General features: G+C 39.4%; 2 protein-coding genes across 3 annotated transcripts; both read right to left on the bottom strand.

Moving 5' to 3' along the window:
* Nucleotides 1–236: 236 nt before the first annotated feature.
* Nucleotides 237–10,261, bottom strand: npepl1 (aminopeptidase like 1). The gene is made up of 12 exons (XM_086292072.1): nt 10,045–10,261; nt 8,730–8,915; nt 8,357–8,527; nt 8,156–8,245; nt 7,703–7,784; nt 6,930–7,072; nt 6,261–6,338; nt 5,865–5,965; nt 5,520–5,643; nt 5,234–5,410; nt 3,182–3,292; nt 237–1,234 (listed from the first exon to the last, which is right to left on the bottom strand). The coding sequence occupies exons 1-12, from the start codon at nt 10,192–10,194 to the stop codon at nt 1,076–1,078; spliced, it is 1,572 nt and encodes a 523-aa protein (XP_086148198.1). The 5' UTR covers nt 10,195–10,261; the 3' UTR covers nt 237–1,075.
* Nucleotides 10,262–10,977: 716 nt separating this feature from the next.
* ankrd52b (ankyrin repeat domain 52b) lies at nt 10,978–26,379 on the bottom strand. 2 transcript variants are annotated; one of them, XM_086292071.1, is made up of 28 exons: nt 26,240–26,379; nt 25,117–25,200; nt 24,914–24,992; nt 24,696–24,766; nt 24,404–24,604; nt 24,037–24,124; nt 23,264–23,406; nt 21,690–21,902; nt 21,518–21,596; nt 21,291–21,405; nt 21,052–21,134; nt 20,838–20,949; nt 20,354–20,422; nt 20,139–20,279; nt 19,600–19,656; nt 19,193–19,304; nt 19,027–19,098; nt 18,724–18,925; nt 18,445–18,532; nt 15,729–15,846; nt 15,381–15,600; nt 15,105–15,192; nt 14,923–15,006; nt 14,395–14,540; nt 14,077–14,159; nt 13,670–13,752; nt 13,101–13,192; nt 10,978–12,999 (listed from the first exon to the last, which is right to left on the bottom strand). In XM_086292071.1, exons 1-28 carry the CDS (start codon nt 26,264–26,266, stop codon nt 12,809–12,811), a joined length of 3,141 nt encoding a protein of 1,046 aa, XP_086148197.1. In that variant the 5' UTR covers nt 26,267–26,379; the 3' UTR covers nt 10,978–12,808. The 2 variants fall into 2 exon arrangements, 1 of the variants encoding a protein (XP_086148197.1); XR_015129089.1 differs by lacking the exon at nt 10,978–12,999 and having other exon boundaries at nt 13,102–13,192; nt 13,976–14,159.
* Between the last annotated feature and the right edge of the window lie 88 nt (nt 26,380–26,467).

Here is a 26,467-nt window from a genome sequence, read left to right as displayed (position 1 = left end):
GTTTGGCTATTTTGAAATTTTAATGACAGGGAAAGATGATAACTGGGGATCTGCTACAAGACACCAGCACAGCAAACCGCACTACAAATAAAAGCACTTGGCATGCCAAGTTGGATAGACATTGCTGAAGTCATGTGAGGGGATAAGATCATTTTGTTTGTTTTTGTTTGTTTTGTTTAAACAAACAAGCCTTCAGCTTATTAATTCTGTAGTGACTGAATCTACATACACAGATGACAGATGGCACCACCTTTATTGAAGGACAACACGATTGTCATACGAATAGAAGAAGAAAAAACAAACTTGTTTGTGCTGGAAACGAACACTTCAACTTACAGTTAACGTCTGGCCTGTGTGTTTTATGCTGACAAAGCATGTCAGCAGTCATGTGACAGAGTGAAACTGTTAAAAAGTGCAGTGAGCACTCATTTTGGTCCAGAGATTAGGCAGTCCAAAGATACAAAGCGTTAACAAAGTGCAGTTGTTACAAAAGATAACACGTCTATCTTCACTGATCTTGAGCCAGTGATTTTCAGAACGTCTAAGTACAACATGTATGGCGTTATTCTCTGTTTGCATAAAGCATGAAATTACAAAAATTTCTGCTGATGAAATGGACACTGGAAAGCAACATTTGAGGTATGGGGTTAAAAAAAAAAAAAAAAAAAAATTCAACTGCATTAATTGTAGAATCTGGTAAAAACACAAGAAAAAAAAAAGGAAGAATGAATCAATAATTAATTTAACTCGAAGTTTGCTTACATTTTAATATAACCAATGAGAACTGAATAATGAAGAAGCTATTGAGGCAATCAGTGCGGCAAGTGCCACGTAACGAGCACAAATGAGGGCCTGTGCTTGATCACAATCATTTATACCACATCTGATTGACTCATTTTTATCTGGTTTATTCGGTCAAGTCAAACACAGAACACAGACTCTAAAACATTTTATCTCTAAATTGGACAAGCACTTGCTTAAACAGTTTGAGTGTGTGGTGGCACAGGAGCAGTCGGGGGAGTGAACCGTGGTGTGTTTTCTTTTATTTTATTTCCCCCCCCCCCCTTTTCCCTCATTAGACCAATCTTCGCCGTTTGCAGTCGCGCTCCATGTGGTCTTCGGACGCGTTGGTGGTTGCACCCAGAGGAGAAACTTGGTTCAGCATGGAGTCATCGGATGCCTGACCAAACAGGGCCATGAGCAGAGCAACACCAAAACCTGTGGCACGCTCTCCCTGCAAGAGAGAAGAAAAGCTCTTAAAAACCAATAACCTTATCCTCCACTTTCCATTCAGTTATTGCTGCCATAATCTCTTGTTGGAAACCTGATTCAGCATAAAAGTTGCCACAACAAAGCTTTTTAAACCAATTTCTAACACAAGACAACCACAAATATGGAGATTTATTAGAGAGAAAGCCTGCGTAAGGACTGTTGTTTATGAACTGAATCACAAGACCATGACAGAGCATCAGGAAACCACCTGCAGGAAAGTTATAAAACCAGTTTATTTTAAAGGTCGACCAGTCACAGGCAGTAAGGTCAGCTGATCTTGTTTTGTTCAAACACAATGGGAAGTTTCGCAGTGATTGAGGAAGCATACGCCAGAAAGCAGCTCCTCTAGTCTCTGTGTAGCAAGGAAATCAGACAAGTGTATGCACATCCCTGATAGAAAGAACGTCACGGCATTTACTGGCAACCACTTTATTCCTGTTCTACACGTTCGTTTTTATGCACTTCCGAATACGCTCTAAACCTAAACACCACTGGATTGACACAGCTGGACAGTTTGGTCAAATAACGGTAAAGTCTCATTTTAAATCAGTGCTAATTCTCCTTTCAGCTTTACTCACACAGTCTTTGCAGATTGTGTTTTATAAGCTCAGTCAAAGGTTTCCTTAATGTTTAGCTCAGAGGTGAGGCTTTACAGTGGTGTTTGGTGCCAACTTCCTCAAACATTCAGCAAAGCCCTTTACTTCTTAAGAGTCTTCACTCAATATTTACTTGACTTGGCTGGGAAAAATTACTAAAAATTAAAATTAATTAAAAAATTACTGGCTGGGAATCCATAAAACTTTGTGTGAGGTTTTTAAGATAAAATTTGACATCAATTTTGTAAATTTGTACTTGGGCTTGGTTGCTGGCTCGGTCCGGGGAGGGGACACAAAACTCTTACAAGCGCTATTAGCAGCCAGCAAAAAATCAATAACCAGAAAGTGGTTAAATCCAACTCCGCCAACGCTTGAGGATTGGTTTAATGTGGTTTTCGAAATATTTAAAATGGAAAGATTGACATTCTTTTTAAAAATTCAGAAAGACAAATTCTACAAAATATGGAATAAATGGATTAGCTTTGTGTCCCCCATCCGCCCTTAATTTAGGTAAGACCAGCCCTGAATTGGTGTATCTTGGTGTATCTCCCATGTATCGAACAATGTCAGGTTGACCCTCAACTTCATAATATGTACCTAATGTAGTTTTTGTAAATAAGTTAAACATGCTGCATTATGTAACACATTGTCAAGCCAATGAGTTAATTTTATTTTTTTGCTATCAGAATGTAAAACAAAAGGACTAAGAAAAAGGGTTTTGCTTTTTTCTTTTCCTTTTCTCTTTTTTTGACTAAATAATGTCAATGCACTTTATTGTAACAAGTCCCTTTTTTTTTTTTTTTCCTTTCTTCAATAAGAATATAATTAAAAGACAAAAAAAAAAAAAAAAAAAAGGACTTGGCACAAATTTGTAGGTGTGATTAAAGCCAGTACTCTGAACAACTTCAGTGATGCACTACAATTTCCAACTTGAACCTGAAGCAAAAAACACGCTGCACTCCATCTGAAGCAGGAAACTGGAAATTCAGAATCGAAATTTCCTCCTCAGAAAGTCAGAAAATCCCCACCAACCCTGACTTCACAATCCAATAAACGTAAACAGTAGTAAAACTGAAAACCCTGCACTGTATTATCACTGTTGTGGATTGGTGACTCACTAAATAAGCCATACGAAAAGCAGCAAACAGACTCTATCCATGTGCGTGCTGCAGCGGTGTTTTAAGTGCACCGCACTGTATTGCTGGTGATGTATGAACATGAACAACATAATGATTTATTTTAGTTAACAAAAATGTGTTCATAGGCTTGCTTTTTAAAAATCACATCCACACAGTGAAGCATGGGATACTCACAGCATGAACAGGAGCGGCAATGTCAACATGGACCCAGACACCGGGCCAATCGAAGCCCAGGTGAGATGCAATAAAGAGGCCAGCACAGGAGCTCTGCGCGTTCTCCCGATCCTGTCAATGCAAAACACACACGCACCTCAGCAACCAAGCCTGAATAAATTATAACAGCCATTGAAAAAAATACTAATGCTGTCAGTGTTAATTTTGTTAAAATGACATTAACGCCATAACCGCATTAACGCGGGAAATCTCCGTTAGTGAGTTATCACGGATCGCCCTAAGCTTGGATATTTTGGAAAATCGTCACACTTGTTATCGACGAGTCTGACGATAACAAGTCTGCACAAAATTCACAAAACCATACAACTCATAAAATCTTCTGTTTCTTTTCTTCTCTTTAGCAGAGATCAGTGGTTTTATGTGCTGTAAAAACTTAAAAATGGTGAGGTCACATCTCTTCATCCAACCGTGTCAGGTCACTTTCTGGAAGCACATCTCCCAGATTTTGTCAATATTAAAGGACTTAATGGGGGGCAAAGATAGCTCAGTAGGTAAAGTGGTTGCCCCATGATCGGCTCACTGAAGGCTACCTGGAGGTACCCCTGAGCACTGGGCGCTGCACTGGTGGCTGCCCACTGCTTCACTGGGTGAATGGGTTAAATGCAGAGGAGTAATTTCCCTACGGGACTAACACATACACACACATTATACATTAAGTAAGGAATATATAATGATTTACACAACAATAAAATAAAAATTTCATTGTAATTTATACTGTGCAAAATTCCTGAGCCACCCATGTGATAGTACCAAGATGAACGAGCTAAACTGAGCTTGTTTGAAGTAGGTGGTGAAATCCCTGTATTTTAAATTCTTCCGTGTCTGATATGGATTGTGTCTTGCCACGTAGGGCTGCTCAATTAATCGAATTTTAATCACGATTACGATCTGGGCTTTCAACGATCATTAAAAATGACTGAGCCGATTATTAGCCCCTCCCTCATTTATCCGCGACACCTTAAAGGCCGGTCCGTGAAAATATTGTTGGGCATAAACCGGTCCGTGGCGCAAAAAAGGTTGGAGACCGCTGATTAAGAGGACCCGAGGGAAGCTCGGAAAGCTAAGCAGAAGTTATTTGGAGAGTGACTGCCGTTGGTTGAAAAGAGAGTTTAAAAAAAACAAACTTCAGTGGTGTTGCACACTATTTTATATTATTTTTTTAAAGTCATTGTTAACCCTTTAAAGCCGGTCAGAGCAGCACGCTCCGTTTTGCGTAACTATTTTTAAATCCCTGTAGAACCTGAACCGTGTAAGCTAGCGCAATAATTTGTTTTGCATATGAAACCGGAGGAGTTGTACTTACATCTGATGCCATCAGCTTGTCCTCGGTCACGGTTTCGTTCCACATATAGCTTTGCAAAAATTGCATAAAAAGCGCTTGCAGGAACAAAAACATAATATTCCAGAAACACTATCAGCTGTTCGTAACACTTCCCACAGTGAAATGATGCACATGCTGTTTTCTTTGCAAATCTGCATCATAGGATTGTTTTTTGTTTCTCCTGCAGTATATAAAAATTGCTGTATCTCCAAAATAAAACTATGAAGACACTCAAAATAAATTTCCTGTGGTGGGAAACTATTTTTTGCAACTTTATTGTATTTAAAGTTTTGAGGGATAAACCTCTTAAATTTCTCCAAGTAGAAATATATGTAAACAAAACAAAAGCGATTTTCAATTTTTTTTGTAGTTTATTGCACTTTTTTGCAATTTATGTAATTACTATGGACTTAATGCATACATATTATTAAAATATGGGCTATAACAGTTGTATTGATGTATAGCAACTTGAAATGCTCCCACAAATGGCACTACAGCATGTAAAAAAAATAATATAAGCTCTGGTGGACTTGGTTCTATAGTAGGTCTTAAAGGGTTAAATAAATATCGTCAAATAATCGTGATCTCAATTTCAGTGAAAATAATCGTGATTATCATTTTTGCCATAATCGAGCAGCCCTATTGCCACGCGTGTGGATTTTGCCACTTACTGCCACAGAGTTCTTCATGTCAGCCATAGCAGAGGTGAACTCGCTGAAGTGCAGCTCGGGGCAGTAGACCAGAGGGTGAGCGAGATCCCCGCTGCTGCGGCCCGCACGCACAACTGCAGCTTCCCACTGCTCACTGTTTGTCATCACAGCTGCGTGGTGCTTTCCTGTGGAGATTCCCTGAGCAACAGAAACAAAGAGACTTCAGCTATGAAGCAGCACCTGCCTCACAGTACAGAATGTGTTGATCTGGGCACCTGCAGTGGTTGGTTTAGTGAGAGTCACCCACCTGTGCACCTGTCAGTGTAGCCATATCCAGAATAATATCAGCAGCCAGGTCTTTGCTGGCATACACTACTCCATCAGCCAGCACCAGCCTGCCCTCTGCATCAGTGTTGTTGATTTCCACTGACCTTTAAAGGGAGAATGGACATTTTATACCACTGCCCACATTCATTCCTCTCGAGTTAGCGTGGAAAATGATATCGGACGCAGTTTATGTGCAGTCACACCTTGATGGCAGAGAGACATTGAATACAAACCACACAGGTAATTTGATACCAAGTGTGTCAAATCAATTTCCAAGCAAATGATATATTACTACTTAAAAATAAATAAATAAAAAAAGTCTCACTTTCCAGAATAGAGAATGTGGATATCATCAGGTCGCGTGGCTGCGGGTCCAACTGAGTTCTCTGCGAGGCAAAACACTGCATGGAGATTATCCTTAAAGCCCTGAAACAAACAGAAGACAGAGGCTGGTATAAAGTGCTGCACCTAAAACTTCCTTGTAACTGCCAATGTTGCTAGCAGATTGTCACAGTTGCACATACTTTATATGAAAAAAAAAAAAAAATAATAAAAAAAATACAAGCAGCCAAAACAATCAAAAAGAGGTTTTTAGTGCAGCAGCCTCTTTACGACTGGCTTCATTTAGCAACAGCCAGCAACTACTTCCCAATTAGTCATTTGAGACTGAGGCCTAAATGACAGCCGTGAGAGCTGATGTGGGATCCTTCTGTCACCTCACCTGTTTAATGGTGGCCTTGAATGCTCCCAGAACGGCAGCAGCTCCACCACAATCTCTTTTCATCCCTGGCATTGTGGTCTAGAAGAAGGAAAAACCACAACTTATTTACATGTAATGGATCTCTTCTGCAGTGAGCAGGACAGCAACCCAGTTGTCTATAAATTCATTTACAGTAAGAAAAGCTTTTTGGCTGAACTAGTGAATATAAAAGGTGCTGCTTGCTAACAGATTACTGAGAATAGGCTTAGAGTTTATTTAAAAGATCAGCGTGGAGGTTTCCAGGATCATCCAGACTGCCCAGACAGTGGATGAGCTTACTGAAAGTTGTCAAACTTAAGAGATTACAGCAGACAGAGACTTTGGAGGTGCAACATGGTCCACAAGATCACAGTGAAGATTAATGTTTGGGGTACACACAACAAATTCTGTGCTAACACACCATGACTCAGTGCACTGTTAAGGTGAAATACATGAGTTAAGCCAAATATTGTTGCATTTTTCCACTTGATTAACATAATTTTCTATTCCTGTTAAATTATATTTCTATATACAGACAACTCATCTATCAGCTATCCCAGTAACACTGTAAAATATACTCAAGTGAGGCATGCAGGTCTGTTTTTCTAAATAGATGATTAGTTATCATCTCCACAGGAAACAGAAGCATACCTTTCCCTTAATGCTAAGTCCACCAGTGTCATACACAATTCCTTTGCCCACCCATGCAATTGTTTGGGTAGCGCCTTGAGGAGTGTGACTAAGTACCGCTAACGCAGGAGGGTGCTCTGCTGCCTTTCCAACACCATAAATACCTGAGAGGGTGAAGAAAGAAAAGCATTTTCAGTGATCTGAAATGTTCAGACTTTTACACAATTAAGCTTTGACCCATGTTTTGACTTACAGGCACAGTTTTCTATAGGTGCCCATTTTAGTCCTTAAAGAATAAGTCAATTTTTCATTGAGTGCATTTTTGCTACTACAGCCTGCCACTGATTTGTCCTTTTAGGATCATATTTTAGCTAGCACTTCATTACGGCCTCTTATACGCAACACTAAAACACTAAAACAATATATAGCCTAGCTTCAAAATATGCTACTAGGGATCAGTCCCAAAAATCCATCACTCTGGTGTCCCTAGGGAAATCTCAACCAAGTATTTCCTGTATATATGCATGTTTAGTATTTGAGGTGTAAAAAGAAATGTATTAGATTTTTTTTCTAAATTCTCTCCATGCTTTAAAGCTTGTTGGCGTCTTCAGTTGAAACCAGACACAGTGAACAGCACAGCTGACTTTCTTGTTTACCATTTCTTTCCATTAGAGTTGCACCATGAGTCTCTCTAGCTAAAGCACACTCAACAAAAAAGTTTGACATAGCAATTCTGGAGAACTGTGACAATTCAAGCTAAAAATAAAGCACACAGGCATGCGCAGAGGTCGTACCTCCAAACCCTTTTTGTTTCAGTTCCTCTCCACGAATGATAACTGGAGTGATTCCAAGTTCATTCCCCACAGCCCTGATTTCCTGAAACAGAAATTTATGGCTGTGATGAAAAACTGCAGTAGAAATATTAAAACTAGTTTTAACAGATTTCAACCCTCCTTACTTCTAAATTAAAAATTAAAAAGTATTAAAGTGTACATAAAAAAGTATTGTCGATATGTAAGTGATGCAATGGGTTTGCGAAATTAACTCCTGATATTGTAAACAAATATCTTAAGATATTCACTTTCTGTTACTAACATCAATAAATAGACGACAGTTTGACTTAACTTTATAGCCTAATGTGAGAATGGGCAAACTGAAATGAGGACACAGAAGCTTAACAGGTAACGTTTTCATGGAAACGTGTTACAGGTTAACAAAGTTTATGCAAATCAGAGAATTTCACTAACATCTAAGAAGTGATCTGTGTTCATCTCATTGCATGGAGTGTCCACAATGCGAGCGCTCAGTCGAACTCCATCAGCAGCGTTAGAAAGACACTGAACATGGGATGAAAAACAAAGGCCATTAAGTGATGGCAGACCACCCACACACACAAAAAAGGCAATTATGAGCAGCACTAACAATTAAAACCCAAAACTTTAAAGTACCTCAAGCTCTGCAGCCTCCAGAGGATTGGCATCTTGCCCAACAATCACAAACTCCACGGTCACATGCTTCTTCTCAGTTCTGCGTGAGGATGCGGAGCGGCGAGAGAAGATGGGGAAGGCCCGGGCCATAGCACAGCAGGATGCAAACACATCTGAACGCTCACACACCATCTGGAGAGCAGATGTGTTAGCCACTTCGTGAAGCAAACAACCTCACCACTGGATGACCCAGATTTGAGTGCCATGGGACTCCCAGAAGTCCCATGGCACAGAAAGCGGGCATCTATAAAGAACAGATTTGTTCTGTAGCTTAAAGTAACCTCTGACTTCCCCGAAGAACAAACAGGAAACAATTCTGATTGAAAATACTGACCACAATGCAGCGGTTATTCCCTCCGGGAAGGCAGGAACGGACCAGGCGGGACACAAAGTGGGCAGAAGACGGGCTGTTGTGCCTGCTGACCCTTGAGGGAATGGCGGCCACTGTGGCATAGTTGAGGTACAGGGGGCAGCTGTCCGTGGGGTTTGGGTTTAAAGCACTCAGAGCTGCCTGCCAGATCTGAGAAAACATGAGGAAAAATTGACATTTCTGACTCACCACAAAGATGTTAAAGCTTTGAAAAACATTTTTTGTTAAATCCTCTAATTCTTTTACTCTTTGTAAACTAAGTACAAGCAGTCTGGGAAATCAACAATCTCTGATGATGTAATAATAATCCACTATTAATATTAAATATGTTATTCCAGATGTTTATGACAGGAATCTACAAAGCGGTTTTGGGAATGTTTTGGAAAGACTATAACCAGTCAGCAGTATGTACACAGTGCTTCCACCAGATTAAAATAAGAGGCAAGTGAACCAGTAGGTGATGGGAATTTGAGATACTGGGTTTGAAAAATTCCTAGTGTCACAATGTTTCCAGATGCTTTCACACTTATCACCTTAGAAGGTACATACACATGCTCAGAATAATCAGAGCGCTTCATGGAGCAGGCCAACAGTGTCTCAGCAAATCATTGTACACAAACAGTCCGACGCTGATTGGAAAACTGTCACACTCAATGACTCTGAGCGTATTAGTCTGCCCACCAAATCCACCACCAGTGATCTAATCACTCACCAGGAGCACGTTGGACAAACTCCATCGACAGTATGTCGATTATGTTGAAAATAAGTTTACACATATGCGATATGCTGCAGTAGTACGGCATTAGTTATCTGGATACTGAAGACTGGGACTTTAACCTCGTCAATGCTCCAGTTGCAAAATCCTATTCGGAGACAGGTTAATGACCACTGTCTGGGTTTAAGTACTGCTTTTCTAACCTACAATCATCCAGGAGTTATGTGACAGCCGGGCAACCGTGGAAGTAAGCAAAATACGAATTACTGGTGTTGTGAGATTTACTTCTACGGTCATACTAATAATAATAATTGTGATTATGACAATAATAATGATAATGGAAAAAAAACCCTAAAACAAATAAGACCGCAAACATCTCTTGACTATTGTAGCTCTTAGCTTACTAAGTAGCCTACACTGACACCGTTATAGCTTTGCCCTTTGGACTCTTTTTCGCTAGCTGTGTCATGAAATAACTTAGCTGTGCTAGCTTTTGCTAACTTTTGCTTAGCGTGACGCTAACATTAGCCGGTACCGAGCTTTTGTTATCATTTATAAGATTACCTCTTTGCTAACGACCGGCTGGAGTTTTCCTTTGATCTGGCTCCAGCTGACCTGCTGCAGGTTGGTGTGCTGCCCGATGATCAGGACAGGGCGACTCTGTGGCTCTGAATCACCGGCAGAAACCTTAAACTCCAGCACCACATTCGCCATTTTGGTGACTGAAGGTGCTCAAGTGGACGGCGACGGACACCCCGGACCGGCGACGGCAGCCGGGTGAGGACAGGCTTTAGTGACGTGCTGCGATTTTTATCGACCTCCAGGCACCAGGTGGAACACTATAAGAGCAGACTGTAGTGATTTACACCAAAGTTAATGTAGTAGTAATAATAACAAAAGCTAAACCAAAACGATTTTTCTTTGAACAATTTAGTCCTATAAAATAAAATAAATAATCCAGGAAATGAAGGAAGCGTGTTTCCCCCACTTTTGTTTTTTTTTGGCCATCCACAGGTCAAAATTTTATTTGAGTTACCTCAAAATGTCCCACTAGGTATCATAACATTTCGACTTAATCACAAATTTCAAATTTTGGCTCAAGATTCATGGAGACCATTTAGAGGGTTGGTGTGAGAGAGGAATAGTGTAACACACAGCTCCAGATTAGCTAAAGATCAGGCTATAACAAATAAACAAAACTAAAAGTAATATTTAATACAATAAAAGGGTAACAAGCAAATTCATTCAAGAAACTAACTGAACTGAAAACCAAAATTAAAAAGATTTTCATATAAATCTAATCTGATGTATTCAAAGTTTCGTTGACAAAAATGAATCGAGCCAGCACAAAAATCTGTTTCCTTACACAGCGGGCATCATCTCTAAGGAAGAACACAAGGGTGCAGACAAGACGATGAGCCCAGATCGGTGCTTCCGTTTATCAAACTCTAATAATATTTTGAAATAATAAAATAAAGACAGCAAGACTTCTTCAGATGGTGGTGATTCATTTATTCCGGCCTATTATGAATGCCAGCCACAACCAAACCACACTTTCAAGCTGTGACATCCTCAAATTTGAGTAACTTGTACGGAAGACACAGTTTGCTCACATGAAACACTGCAACAGGGAAATTCCTGAAGTTATTCACAACATTTCATTACACATTGTGTTTAGAAATGCCTAACAGATTTTTTTCTCCCTATTTTTTTCTCCAAACACAACACCATAACCCTAGGAAAGATGCCCTCATTAAATTGTAAACTTTGATGTCAGAGTGCAAATAGTTTAAAGGCATTTTAAGAAAACACAGCGGCTATAACTAGGAAGAAAATATCTTTTGGATAAATGGCATCAGCTGAGCTGCAGGTCTGGCCTTTGACTTTGACTTAAAAAAAAAAGGCAAACATTTGATGCACAACACTATTTATAAAAAGTTTGATCTTTAAAGAGAGAGGCAGTGAGGCTTGTTTGTAGCAGCACAGATAATTTTATGTATCTAAATTAATTTGTCGTCACCAATTTTCTTTATAACAATGACAAAAGTTTGCAAATGTTTAACAGGAACAGATCAACGCTAGCTCCTGAACACGTGCTGTGACTCTGGGTTTCTTCCCCACTGAGATCTTGTATAGAAAAAAACAAAACCCCTTATAACTCACCTAACTGTTCATGCTTTACTGATTAAATCAAACACGAATTTTGATAATACAGCATGTCATTAAAACAAACAAAAAAACAAGCTGGGTATCTGTTAATTCCAACTTCTCAAATGTGTGTGTTTGTGATAGATTATAATCATCTTTGGGTCTTTAAACGTTTATGAGAAAAAATAATTCAAAGATGCTTTGGGACTCGAAATTAATTCAACAATTACCATTTCTACTCGACATTTAAAGCCTTGTGAAATTTTTTAAATGTATTTAAAGTGTTCACAGCAACTAATGCGTTGATTATTTATTTGACATTTCTCTGTCTGGATTATTGAACTGATATACTTTACTCATAGTTTATACGAGTATGTAACATCCAGTCTGAGCAGTGCTTGTTATTGCACCGGGATTACAGTACACACTGACCTGAGGTTAATCCAATAATTTGGGATTTTCAAGGTTAACTTCATTTTAAGAGTGCTATATACACTAAAGTTGTTAAATTCTCATTTAAACTATAAACATGCTTATGGCTGGTAGGCTAACTGAAGTTTAAAATCATGATAATATCAGAATAATAGGTGGCTTTTTATCAGTGTAGTGTTTGCTACACCGTGCGTAGGATAAGAAAATAGTGCTATTAATTGCATAAAAGGTTTACAGCACCTGTTAGATATATTAAAATATTTATATTTAGAAGCAGCATCTAGTAATATGAAAACTAAGCCAAACACACACGCACACACACAGACACTAAACACCTGAGCATCTGTGCACTCGTATCAACTGAAGACAAACATGGAGTTTTGAGATTATGTTGCTTAAATAAAAGTAAATACTGATAGTGGATGAGGTTCAGGTGGGGAGGCTTGTGTTGTGTGCTTATTTTAAACCTTCCATTCATATCTAAAGATTAGTACTTCATTAAAATAACTACACTCTTAATAGAGAGAATAATGTGAAAGCTAATATTAGAGTAAGACTAGGTTTTATGCTACTGGCGAGCAAGCATATGCTGTCATGTATAGAAACGCCATGACACGAGAGACAAAAAGCTATGCATGACCACAGGTGTTCATGGTGACTTTGGGTTACGCTGGGATGAAGCTGCATTTTTGTCACAAAAGTGGCTTACAGGCTAACACTGACTGACAGTGTGAATTTGGTCCTGTGCTCAGGCATGGCACAGGTTTCCACTGGCCCCGCAGGAGGCAGCGATAGTGCAGTTCTTCAGGATGGGGCTGAAGTGGGAGGCTGTGTTAGGACCAGCCTCTCTGGGAGGGAAAGGCTTCATGGTGGAAAGGATGAGGGCCAGACACTCTGCTACGTTTTTGTTCGGGGCACAGGCCAGAGCTGGCGTGTGGCCTGCAGAGGATAAAAAGGCAAATCAGTAACCCACACAATCCTCCGCAGGTTGAACATACCTGCTTTGGTATTCTTATCACAGAAATATAATCCCAACCTACCTTCCTCATCTACAGCCATGACTGCTGCTCCTCTGCTCAGTAACACCTGCACAACAGTCGCCAGACCTTTCCTTGCTGCAATGTGAAGCGGCCTGCATGAGAATAAAAGGTCTGACTACAGTGCACTGAGGACAGATTAAACTACAGTGAGATTTATGTTTTTCAGAACAGACATTCAGATTTGTCACATTTTCTCTTTGTCTGCAGAACAAGGCATGACATCGTGTTAACACACAACTGAATGCTCCAGACTGGCAAAACTGCCAAAACCTTCCCTTTTATAGAGCTGCTCATGCTTGCTGAGAAGCAGTTAATCAATTTTATTTGATTAGCAGCACCTGGAAGCAGTAAGAGTGCACTTTGCTGCTTGAAGACCTGCTAAGGATAAGACTATTTTTTTATTTTGTCAGGGAAGGTGTATTTTCTTTTTACCATGATTATATGTTTCTGGGCTTCCAGTGTGGCCAGCCAATAATACTTGGACAACAAACAGAAACCAGAAACCTTCTTGTGTCTCTGCAGATAACTGTTTATGGAGATCAGCTGACTGCTACGTCAAGACAACTCACATTTGGAGAGCGTTGTTTCTTGCATTTATGAGTGAGGAATCGGTGATCTCTCCCAGGATTAACAAGGCACACATCTCATGACCCTGCAGAATAAAGCATGTTAATGTTGTTAAAACCATCCGCTTTATTCACTGAAATTCAAAACAAGTACTTAGTATTATGAGCCATGCATATGCAGGTTTCATATAAGAAAAACTACTATTAGAATTAGTTCAAATTAAATCAGAATTATACTCCAGACAGGCCGACAAACAACAGTTATGATACATATTAAACTTGATTTTCATGCATTACATTTCTAATCACCTTCTGTGACGGATGTTAAACTGATCTCCTGCTACACTCATGCAACTATTTGTGTGACACTGCATGCATTTAGTGCACCCATTTGTTTGTGTGTATGGGACCTTGCTGCAGGCTAAGTGAAGGGCTGTGTTGTTATTGAAATCCACCAGGGTCAGGTCTGGGGTCGCCTTGTTCAGCAAGAACTCTGAAATACAGGAAGTAAACATCAACAAACCCAGACTACTACACCTCAAGCTGTTGGTTGGTGTTTTCACATGACAGTGCAACAGTGGAACAAAGTGGTTTATTAAAAGAAACCATCACTGAGGGATGTGAGAAAAGAAGCTCTCCAGCTCTAAATAGTCTAGATAGTTTTTAAAGGTTTCCAGGTGCAGAAAGAAACAAAAACATTTCAAAGGACTTCCTTGTTTCACACATACCAACAGCTCTGGTCTGTCCACAGGCAGCAGCAACCATCAGAGCAGAGCATCCACAGTGGTCCACAGCATTAACCTGTGCTCCCTGGGCCAGAACCAGCTGCAGCCCAGCAACGTTCCCTGAATATGCAGCAGCATGCAGTGGGGTCCTGAACTCAAGCAAGGAACACATCAAAATACTAGATGAGCAGAAATATTCACAGCCCACGAAGGAGAAAACACTGTCCAGTTTGGGAAAGGTGATGCAAAAAAATCCATTAAAACCGAATCATACAAAATAACTTGTAGCTTTAGTAGTAGCCCGAGTAGAGCCTGTTTATGTAATATAGAGAAAAAATAAATAAATCACACTGTACATTTCAAATTAGGCCACTTTTAAATGAGTAGCAATCATAAAAAATAATATGAGCAGTGTATTATGACTGCTGGGAAATGTATGCCACATGTAAAATAAACCTAAAACTATTACATTAACTTTACTGACACCTGCTGGCTGTGTTGTATGAAACCGTCTGAATGAAAGTTACCTACCTTCCTTTGGCGTCACTAATGCTGACAATTTGAGGGCCAAAAGTCTTCACTAGAAGGTCTGCTGCAGCTTCGTGCCCTTTAACTCTGCATGTGGCAAACAGAGGTGTTTAAAATGTGAAGAACTACACTAAATTTATTTAAGCTGACTTCTAAAAAGCATGTGTGCGCACATAATAACTCACAGAGCACAGTGCAATGGGGTGAAGAGACTTCCTTCCTGGATGCTAAAAAGTTTGTTTTCAAGTAAAATGCATAAACATCCGTCATGACCTAAGAAAGGTTGGAAACAAATAGAGACATAATTGATGTTTACATTTTTATTTAAATGACTTAATGCACAATAAAACGCAGTGTCTCATGATACACAAAAATGATGTATGAACAGGCAGGTCTATTGTGCTAAAACGGCTTAATTATAAACTGCTCATTTGACATGAAGTGCTGCTCTGATGTCTCACCATGGTAGGCAGCCCAGTGAGTGGGTGTGTAGCCTTTGTAGTCCAGCATGGAGTCCAGAGGGTCAGCTTTCTTTGCAGCCTTTAGCAAAGAGCGGAGCAGCTCCGTGTGACCACAGGATGCTGCGAGGTGCAGCGGGGTCCTCCCCCTAGAGTCTCGGCACAGAGCAGAAGCTCCATGTTCCAGCAGAGCAGACACACACTCCTCACTGCCCATTATGACCTGCAGGATGAGTACACAAGATATCATGTGACAGGAGGCACGAGGGTGGTGGTAAAGGTATAATCTTCTATTTGCAATAATTATTGAGTGCAATGAAAAGAAGTGACGTGCGACATGCACACACTCACAGCTCGGTGTAAAGCAGTGAAGCCTTGTTTGTCTGCAGCATCAGGCTTTGCATTTTTCTCCAGCAGTATGTGGACACAGTCGGTGTGGCAACCGAGAGCTGCCAGCATGAGAGCCGTCCTGTACAACAAGCAGAATTCAGTTGTAGGCATGATTCTGTCACTTCAACTATCTGCTGATTTAGGCTACGTTCACACTGCAGGCGAAAGCGCATCAAATCCCATTTTTTTGACCCTATGCGACCCAAATCCGATCATGGTATGACAGTGTGAACGGCACAAATCCGATATTTTCAAATCTGATCTGGGTCACTTTCGTATGTGGTACTGAATCCGATACATATCCGATGTTTTAGAAAGCGACTGCTGTTTGAATGGTCAATTCGCATTAAATCCGTCTTTTACGTCACTGACACAAGACAAGGCGCCAATTATCAGCTCCGGAGAAGCGCCCGAGAAGACATCGTGAACGCTTCCTGGCCATCCAGTGTAGATGTCAGTGAAACTGTTGGGAAGACAACGTTGGAGAAACATGAACATTTTATTTATACTGTATAATCTGCAGATTCTGACAGAAATCTGCAACTATCCTTTGAAACACCGCTCCTCTAAAACAGCAATAAGGATAATTATTAGGTTATTTACATTATTATGTAAATAACAAAATAACTTAAAGCAAAAATTGGGAAACGTCAAGTCCGAAGTCTTTATATTAACGGCCATGAGTCAAACAATATAGTTTGCTCTGGGTCTAAACAGAGCGCGTTGTGTGTGACGTCTTCTTTTGCGCATGCAGCCACTTTGAGGGTTCACACTAGAGCGCGTTTGCTGTCGCATTTTATTTGTAGTGTGAACAAGCAGACAAAAATATCGTATTTGATCAAAAAATTGGAATTGAGCATTGAGACCTGCAGTGTGAACGTAGCCTAAGACTCATGTGGTGAATCTTTGTAGAACCTAAGAGGCTGTTTTATAATCAGTGCCAGCCCAATAAAAACTAACACAATACTGGGACTATTTTCTCCTCACAGGTCTTCACTCCTTGTGGGGATCAATGTTCCCTCTAAGCTGCGCACGTGCGCAATTGCGCACTGCTGGCACGGTCTCTGCGCACAGAAAATTTGCGTTGCGCACAAAAAAAAATCTAACCTGAAATGAAATTAATACTTTAACAATTCTGTTTTGCAGTGTTAGTCAGTGAGTGACTGGCTGCTCCAGTATGGGATTACAACGATACCACCTTATCCCATAGTCCAGCCAATAACGCGATTCACATTCGTATATACGCAGCTAATCAACGTCGTTGACAGGCTATGACAGCGTCCTTATGTGCCGACACCGGTGTTTTAGCTAGCAAAGCGGCTGATGAGGAGTGAAGCCACGTTAATGACGTGTACAACCATTGGAGATGTGAGCAGGACTGACAGAACAATTGACGGAAAAAGTGTGGACTTTATACCAGTTTTTAAATTGTGTTGATAGGCCACGTAAAACCAGAGTTATGATAAATATTATCTGCAATGTTTGGTTTTCTTCCTGAATACTATCGTTGTTTATATTTACTGCGGGAAGAAACAGTAAAAACGGCATCTTATAAGGAAAATGCTTGAAAGCGCTCTCCGCCTGTGAGCGAAAACAACGCCAGAAAAACAACAGAACAATGAGGCGACTGCTGAGTGCTACAGGTGTTACAGAAGTGATACATCTCCTGTTGTCAGGCCTGCAGGTATCAGCCTGTTGTTCTCCTTTTTATTATAGTGGATAGAAATAATTTTTTGGAGTGGCACAAATCATTTGTGTGGCATCAGATTTGATGCAGAACAGCTGATTGTTCTGTAAATAGTTTGAAATGTTTATTTTAAAAAAAAATGCCTTGGCAGCATTTTTAGGTAAACAGCTGCAAAAAAAACTTTGCTGTTTGCAAAACTCAGTAACTTTTTTGAAGAAGTAACTATATAATTAATTGCCCAACATTGGTCATTATATACTATATTTTGCAGACAGAGTTACAGGACTCTCTTTCAGACCACAGACTCATACTCATAATACAAGTCAGAGCTTTATAAAAATAAAAAAAAAGAAAGAAAGTTGTGTTTCAAGTTATTTTCGCTCATATGGTGTCTGAGCGAACACACTCAGACACATTGTGTTCCCGTGGTTTTTTGTTTTTTCAACGAAAGCTAATCATATTTGACACTCGAGTTTTTCACTTCTTTTTACATTCCCTCACATATGTTCCAGTAGTTTTTGCAAAAAAGTAGCCAGAAATGCACAGGAGGAATCGACGGTAAGAAACAGGCCAATCACAATAGCCTCAGACTGCATGACACGATGACTTTTGCTTCAGCTTTTCACAGAAGCATAAATCCCTCATGGTTATTTGCATCCTTTTGCGGTTTCTCATAGATGTTCAATACTTAATTGTTTATCTTCTTATTTTATTTTACTACCTTAAAAGACAATTTATTATCAATATACACAACCGTTGCTTTAATGCCTGATAAAATCTGTTCCTTTCTGCGCTTACCTTGTTATCACGCAATCAGTATCAGTTTAATGAAAATTTAATCTGGTTGGACCATGACACACACTGCTGAAGACTATTTACTTTATAAGTGTCATGTCACAATAAATAATTAAAATCGCCCACAAATAACCATGTTTACGTGACTAATAAATAAATAAATACACCGAACACAAAAGATGCAAAGTGACTCACTGTCCCTGTGTGTCTGGGCTGTCAATGATGTCAGCACTTTGTTCCATGTTAACTAACAGGAGGATACAGTCCACTTGGCCCTCAGCAGCTGCTCGAGCAGAAGGGACACAAAGATAAAAACATAAGTTTAAAAGAAAAAACAAATCTTAACCAAAAAGCTGCATTGTTTACTTTCAGAACAAAATCAACCCAAATCCATCAATGGGGCACTAAAAAATACAAGATAAACACACTTAAGCATTACTGTATGGGCACAAATATGTACTGAGATGCACACACCTGCAGTGTGAAGAGCTGTCCACTTGTGCTTGTGCTCCTTCAGTGTGTAGGAGGCTTGATGTTTCAACAGTACTTCTACACATGGGGAGAAGCCCTTCTGAGCAGCGAGGTGGAGGGCAGTTTGGCCTTCAATGTCCCGCACATCCAGACTCACTAATGTCTCACAAAGCAAACGCAGAGCTTCACAGTGGCCAAAATATGCCTGCAGTGACAAAATGCATGAAGACAATACAGTTGAAAGCATGTAAACTAGCAGGACCTCTGCTAGTTGCATAATTTTCAAGGTTTTTACTTTATACTCACAGCTAAGTGCAAAGGGCTGACTGGAACATTACTTTCAGCCTCCTCAAGACAGTTGAAAGAAATTTCCAAGAGCTGGAAAAGTAACAGAATTCCAAATAGGTCCAGATTGCAGTCAGTTAAAAAGAAAATGTATGAACTAAATGAAAAATGAGAAGACACCACTGACCAGCTCTAAATGCTGTTTGTTCCCATAAGCAGCTGCATAGTGAACGGCACTGTATCCCTTGCTGTTCTTCAGAGTTGGGTTCGCCCCGTTGTCAAGCAAGTAGTCTAAACACCTGAACGAAACAAGTTCACAGTCTCAACACTTAAACTTTACAAGAGTTTAATGTACGTTAATGTACAAGTCTGTGTCTTTATGAACTAACGTCAAGTTCCATTAAAGTCATTTTTCTGTCCTCTGATTTTGTTCCTATCAACTCTTTAAATAATTCCTGATAAAGAACATTACTAAAAGTTACCCAAACTACCTCCAATTGTCTGTGTAATTTTAATTTAAAATGATAATTACTCTAGATTCTGCATGGTAAAGCACAAACAGTATAATATATAAATGTGACGTATATGACTTACAGAGAGGCTTCATGTTGCTTTTCCACGTTGACGTCTGAGTCAGAGTTTGGACCCCCTCTGTGGAAAAAAAGATGAGCACTTTTTAAGCTACTTCAACAAAGTGCTGGAAACATTCCTCATATTGGTCCATAACAGCATCACACAGTTGCTGCTGATTTGTCGCCTGCACATCCATAGTGAGCATCTCTCGTTCCACCACACTCCAAAGGTGCTTTACTGGAAGTCGTCTGAGTGCAGTGAACTCATTGTCATGTTCAGGAAACCAGATTTCAAGCTTTGTCACAGATTGTTTTATCTTGCTGGAAGGAGCCATCAGAAGATGAGTATAATGTAAACATCGTCAGGAGCTATACTCATGTAGGCTGTGGTGTTTAAAAAATATTAATTGGTGCAAAATGGTCCAAAGCGAGTCAAGAAAATTCTGCCACACGTTACACCACCATCAGCAGCCTGAACGATTTATACAAGGTAGGATGGATCCATGCTTTCATGTTGTTGAGTGAAATGTGCAAATTTAAAATGTCAGTAAAGACTCTTACCCAGAGAAGGTGTGTGAAGCAGCAGCATAGTGCAGGGGGTTGCAGCCCGTCAGATCCAGCTCATTGACATCTGCACCAGCTCTCACCAGGGAGATGGTGCACTGGCTGTTCCCATTTGCTGCAGCGTAGTGCAGAGGAGATCTGCAAAGCAAAACAGGACACATCAGGTAACACCAAAGTTCAGTTCTTACCTCCAGCCATTCAGGACTGCTTACCTTCCCAAATTGTCTTTTATATCCAGCTCAGCACCGCTGCTTAACAGCAAATTAACACACTCGACATTCCTGCAAAATAAAAAAAATAAAGACTTCAACTGAGAACCAAGTGTCTCACAAGTGCAGTGCATAACTCACAAATATTTCTGAAGTTTATCATTTAAGCTCATTTTCTGTTGATTTATTTCTGCCTCAAACCTTATGACTCGGAAAACAACACAACAAATAATTGGCATTACGATCTTTACAATAGTTTTACCCTCCTTTGACATTCGTAGTGTATCGCTGACTGACCTCTGTGTTGTGGCTGAACAACACAGAAAATTCACAACATTACTATGTTCTGAAATTTACACAGCTACTGATGACTAATAATACTTGTCATACATGGATGCACTTATAATTCAGACTTCTATTTACAAGTGCACGAGGACAAAATTGTGCCAGCTATTAAAAGCATTTACTTAGAGTCTGCACCACTCACCCTCCAGATGCAGCTGCATGCAGGCACGTCCTTCCATGATCATCTAACATGTTTATGTCGAACCCCACACTTTGGTCATTCGTCAGCATTGGCGCCATGTTGTAAAACTGGCCTGAACAAAGACGAACAACAGAAACGAGCTGGTGTTAGTAATTAAAATGTAACAAGAAAGAAATGTGATTCTGAAACGGGGTGACTCAAAACAGATTCTCACCGTTAGACAGTAACTTGCGACAACAGTCTGGAAAGCCGTAGAGCGCCGCCAAATGCAGTGGAAGCATCCCATTAATTCCCTGTCTGCAGAGATGATGACATTGTTACGTTTGGTAAGTATGTGCCAAGTTGGAAAGCTACTTGACAGCGACAGAGTCACTGCAAGGGGGTTGCGAGGAGGCAAGGATGTCATAATTTTGAATACATTTTATACAACTGATCAATGACTCACAGACCTACCTGCCTTTATCAGCACCGTTTGTCAGCAGAGTACTGACCAGCAGCTCCTGACCATGTCTGGCAGCAACATGAAGAGGAGCGTTTCCATTACTGTCAACACAATCGATCTCTCCCCCTGTGTAAGTGGGAGGGAAAAAAAATGCGTGGATAGGTGTCTCTCGAGCTTAGATATTTTAAGAACCCTTTTCATTATCAGTCACATTACACCAAATTTTGCACTTTGTTACCATTTTGGATGAGAATCTGCGAGCCAGTGAAGCGTCCGTGCATTGCAGCCATATGTAAAGGGCTCATGTCTTTCTTATTCTGTTTATTAGACAAAAAGAAAACATTCAGTCTTCCAGCCAATTATCCCCTCAACCAATAGATGATTATTTTCTTATTTATCATCCTTTTAACCTGTACGCTGACATCAGCACCATTGTTGACTAGGAGCTCAAGACACAACACCCCGCTGGAGGAGGCAGCTGCCAGATGTAATGGTGTGTTGCCGTTGTAGTTGGGTTGGTTGATGCTGGCGCCACTGTTCACCAGTTCAGTGGCCACAGTGTCTTGCCCTGTGTGACAGGCCATGTGGAGCGCTGTGTTCCCAAAAATGTTGGGCTCATCAATCTGGAAGCAGATATCAAAATATATAGACAAATACATAAACCAATGGAGTATAAAACAGTTTGCTGTAAATAACAAGAGCCATATGCCCAAGAAATACTGCAGATTATATCAGTGGGCGGCTGACGTAGATCATTATATGTGAGGTTTTAAAAAAGAAATAAAAAATGTAAAGAAGTATTTGCCCCCTTCCAGATTTCATATTTCAGATCATCAAAAAATGTAATATTAGACAAATAACCTGAGTAAATACAAACTGCAGTCTTTAAATTATGATTTAATTTATTAAGCGGAAAAGGTATCCAAATCTACTTGGCCCTGTGTGAAAAACACTATTATAGCCATTTATAAATGGCTAAAAATGGAAATGTTAACTCTTTCCAGACTTGTCATCAGTTGCTGAGTTTCTTTAGCTCGCTGCATGATGCCTTTCTTTTTGAGATCTTTTAGCCTGTTTCACTTTGTGAGACAGGTTCCATTTAAGTGACTTGATTCAGTGGGTCTGGCACTAATTAGGTCTGGGTGCAGTAATGAACTTGAACTCAGCTTTCCAAAAAAACATGATTATTCAGTTATTTCATAGTGCAACAAGGGCGGGCATTAACTTTTTCAAACAGGGCCAGGTAGGTTTGAATAGTTTTTTGTTTCTTCATAAATGAAATCATTATTTAAAAACTACATTTTGTATTTACCTTGGTTATTTCTGTTTAATTCTGTCTAATTAAAAAATTTGATGATCTGAAACATGTAAGTGTGACATATGTGCAAAGAAAAAAAAAGGAAATCAGGAAGGGGGCAAGTACTGAATTTATGCATCTATTTTGGATTCACTCACAATGCAGCAGCATAAGTGTTGGTACAGCCTGGAAAACAACATAAAGCCAATCCTGGAGCTCCACACAACACAAGTTATTTATGCCTCACCTTTTATCAAACCATTTATTACCACTGACTGTCTGGTTTGGGGTTTAAAATTGAGCAGAAAGTGTCTCAATATCTTAATTCTGAAAAAGAAACTCAGCAGAAAGCTTAAACATATTTAAAACTTTTTGTCCTGCACATAATAAACCAAACATTAAAAAAATACCAACTATATCCTCCTGAGATCCAGCTTATTCTTTTATTCCTCTGTAATGGAAATTTGTTTTGATTATCTTTTGATTTATTTAAGCTAACCTACTAAGTCCTGATGTGCTGAACAGAGGACATCCTGGGCTTTTCATTGACATCTCATGGCCTCTTTTAGCGCCAAAGAAGCAGCAAATCACAACAAAAAGTTAAACTGAAAGATACTTTTTTGTCTTCGGTTCTTCGGAGGATATATTGTGGGAAAAGCAATGTATCCCAACCACAGTAGACTTTACCTCCACCCCCAGTCTCAGCAGATATTTGACTACGTCTAAATGTCCGCCGGCAGCTGCAACGTGGAGTGGAGTGTAACCACGCTTGTCTTTGCACATCACATCTCCACTGTGAGACAACAGCAGCTTCACAACCTCCAAATGTCCTTAGAAAAAAAAAAGAAAAAAACAAGAGCGAGAGATTCATATTTACTACAAATATTTGTGACGCTAGTACATCTCAACACTTGCTAGTTACACAGCTGGATTAAACGGCACACAGTCTGGCCAACAGCTGGTCTCATTTGAATACACTGGTTATGTGTTTGGTAGCATTTGAATGCATGTGTGTTATCTTGTCTATAAACAAGAAAAGTTTTGAATGAATTCTGATAAAACTTCAAGGTCAACTGAATAATTTACTGGTCGAAAGTTGACAGAAAGACTTGTAACTTAGAAACTATGATTGTTACAAGTGTGGTGTGTATTGTCAACATATAGAAACTACTGTATAAAGATTTAAAATATCTCACATTTAAACCTCTGACCTCTCCTTTCTGTTAAAGGACTCTTGCACACTTACAATTGTGTTTTCAGCCAAGCACAAAACATACACTGGTGATGACAACAGAAAGTGTTATTTTATCCCAAAAGCATCCCACTGTTAAGGTCAAGGCCAATCCCTTCCAGTTTGTACATACTGTTAGTTACTAGAAGACTTCTGTTATTCTTTAAAACTCATAAAAGAAAATTACATTCAAGATACATTTGTGTCTGTTAGGAGCGTCTCTACTCACCGAGGGATGCAGCCCAGTGGACTGCTTGCCTTTCCTTCTTGTCCTTGGCACATGCATTTGCACCTTTACGCAGGAACACGTTCACCATCTGTTAAAGGCACAATATCAGGATGTAGCCACTTCATCTATGTAAACTCATCTATGCTGATGAATACAACCTAACAGGTAATTTTTTTTAAACGTGCTGCAACAATTACCCAAACCCCAGAAACGTATCATTCACTTTCCTAATGGAAATCAATGTAAAATGTTATATATAATAATATAAAATATCATAAATGTTACCTATTAAAAAACACCAAATTAAAAGATAGCTTTTAATAGTTTTAAAATAGTTAAACGTCAGTAAGAAGACTCTTCAGCTTACCTCCCCATGACCACTGTGCGCTGCATGATGTAGCGGTGTCCTTCCTGCCTTGTCAGTTACATCCAGGCTGCAAACATGTGGTATCAGGGCTTTGGCACAACCTGTAGCCCAGTTTGCAGCTGCCATGTGCAGGGGTGTATGCCAGAACTTGTCCCGTGCATTAACCTCTACTTTGTGTTTCAGCAATAGCTCCACAGCCCTCTGACAGGAAAAACAAAATAAAAGGATAAGTCTAACATTAAGAGCTAACTGTCACTGACTTTTTAAAATCCATTTGACAATAGTAATTTACTTCATTTCTTGAGGCAGCTGCTCGGTGTAAAGGAGTCAGCAACCCCTGGTCCTTGGCGTTGACATTTGCACCTGTAAGAGAGCACAAAAAAGCAAAACTAGGTTTTATTGCTTGTGCAGTTTTGAGGTATTACAGTTCTTTTGCATACGACTAATTTATATCAGTCATTACAACAAATATTTTGTTCTTACAACCACACAATTTTTTTTGTCTTTTACCTGAACTAATAAGTAGGTCCATAACAATGACATCGCCCATATAAGCAGCAGCATGTAGTGGTGTGCTTTGTTCTTGGTCCTGAGATTTAAAAAAAAATATATAAAATTATAGTCTAAATACAAATTTAATGTGCAATCGCAAGTAGCCTTCAGCATGTTGTAATTTGTAACACAACTCCTGAATTAAAACTGAGTAACACTACCAGTGAGTTGACATCTTCTTTGTGGTTCAGTAAAAATGTCACATCTTCTGTGTTCCGGCTGAATATGGCCTGGACCAATGGGGACTGAAAGAAAAATTAGTACAGGTAAATCAAACAACTTTTTTGTAGACATATACATATAGGACCAATTCAACATGAAAATCAAAAACTACAGGGACATAAATACATACATGCACAACCTCTTTCATCAAAGCTATATTTTTAACGCTAAAATATAAGTAATGTGGTTACCCACAAAGTTTCAAATTTACTTTTTTACAAAAAAGCTGAAAAAATTGTAAAGCACATCATTAGTTTTTGATTAAGATACCAAATTAAAGTTATTTAATTTAATTATTAATTAAGTTATTCCAAAATGGAAAAATTTGTTTTAGTTGTTGAATGACCTATCTGGCTTCTCAGATAAATGTGCAGGCTCAAATTTAGGTAGAAAAATGTGAATTCAGTTTATCTGCCTAATGACCAACTACATAATTATTTTGACAGATTTCTAAAACTGTTTTCTTGTTTTTAATGACAGTTGGTGTAATAAATTTGTTATGCACTGTACAGGAAAGATTACAATGACTCAGTTGACTTTCGTAAAAAGTATAATTAGACTTATGAAGCCTGCTTCAAAGACAACCGAAGAAAAAACAACAAGCATTTTAATTTGTCACATGTCACTAAAGAAAAAGAAACTGAACTGTCTCAAGCACGTCCACCCACACATCCATTTTCTTCCTACTGGGAATATTCAGAATGCAGTGGCACATAATTAAGTGTGGACTAATCAAATCTAACCACTGTACAAACGACAAATATATGTGAAATGTATATTTACAATAATTTTTGTGGGTTTTCAACTGTATTTACAGGAATACCAATGATCATAATGATACAGTTTCTAAGTACATTGCAAAATTAATGCATTAGACATCTAACTCTACAGAAACTCCAGCTTAAACTACATGTATCTTTACGGGGTGAGGAGTCTGTGACATTAGCCATCCTTGCAGAAAACTTTGCTCGTCACGCCGCTAACATGACTAGCCAGCTGATTGCAGTTGTGAGAACCGACAGGTTATTTAATGTTAAGTTCAGAAAAAGCTGTATTTACTACCTGGTCCTTGATATTTCTTAACTCCATATCCCAACCACCCGTGAAGCCCCTTCACTGATACTTGGTGTGAACTTGACTACATTGCAATCAATAAGTAGCAGCTAATTTAGCTTTAGCTTAGATAGCAGCTGGGATTGTATACAGCAAAGCTCCCAGAACATCGCGAGAAAAGTTAAAGAAACGTGATTTAAGTGTTTTTTTTTCTTTGGCTGTCTTTGACGTAATGTT

This window comes from Aulonocara sp. 'chitande type north' Nkhata Bay, linkage group LG5 (genome assembly GCF_057382095.1).
Source record: "Aulonocara sp. 'chitande type north' Nkhata Bay isolate Kocher_YH1m ecotype deep benthic linkage group LG5, A_spYH_male_GT1.1, whole genome shotgun sequence".
In the NCBI taxonomy this organism is placed as follows: domain Eukaryota; kingdom Metazoa; phylum Chordata; class Actinopteri; order Cichliformes; family Cichlidae; genus Aulonocara; species Aulonocara sp. 'chitande type north' Nkhata Bay.
The sequence above is the reverse complement of the archived record's forward strand: the minus strand, read 5'-3'. Positions and strand labels throughout refer to the sequence as shown.

Coding starts and splice junctions, on each gene's coding strand:
- npepl1 (XM_086292072.1), bottom strand. CDS start 10,194: ATGGCGAATGTGGTGCTGGAGTTTAAGGTTTCTGCCGGTGATTCAGAG. Junction 8,246..8,356: donor TGGAGGCTGCAGAGCTTGAG/GTACTTTAAAGT, acceptor TCCCATGTTCAG/TGTCTTTCTAACGCTGCTGA. Junction 3,293..5,233: donor ACATGAAGAACTCTGTGGCA/GTAAGTGGCAAA, acceptor TTGCATTGACAG/GATCGGGAGAACGCGCAGAG.
- ankrd52b (XM_086292071.1), bottom strand. CDS start 26,266: ATGGAGTTAAGAAATATCAAGGACCAG. Junction 21,135..21,290: donor AACGGTGCTGATAAAGGCAG/GTAGGTCTGTGA, acceptor TCATCTCTGCAG/ACAGGGAATTAATGGGATGC. Junction 19,099..19,192: donor ACAAACAGCATTTAGAGCTG/GTCAGTGGTGTC, acceptor TTACTTTTCCAG/CTCTTGGAAATTTCTTTCAA.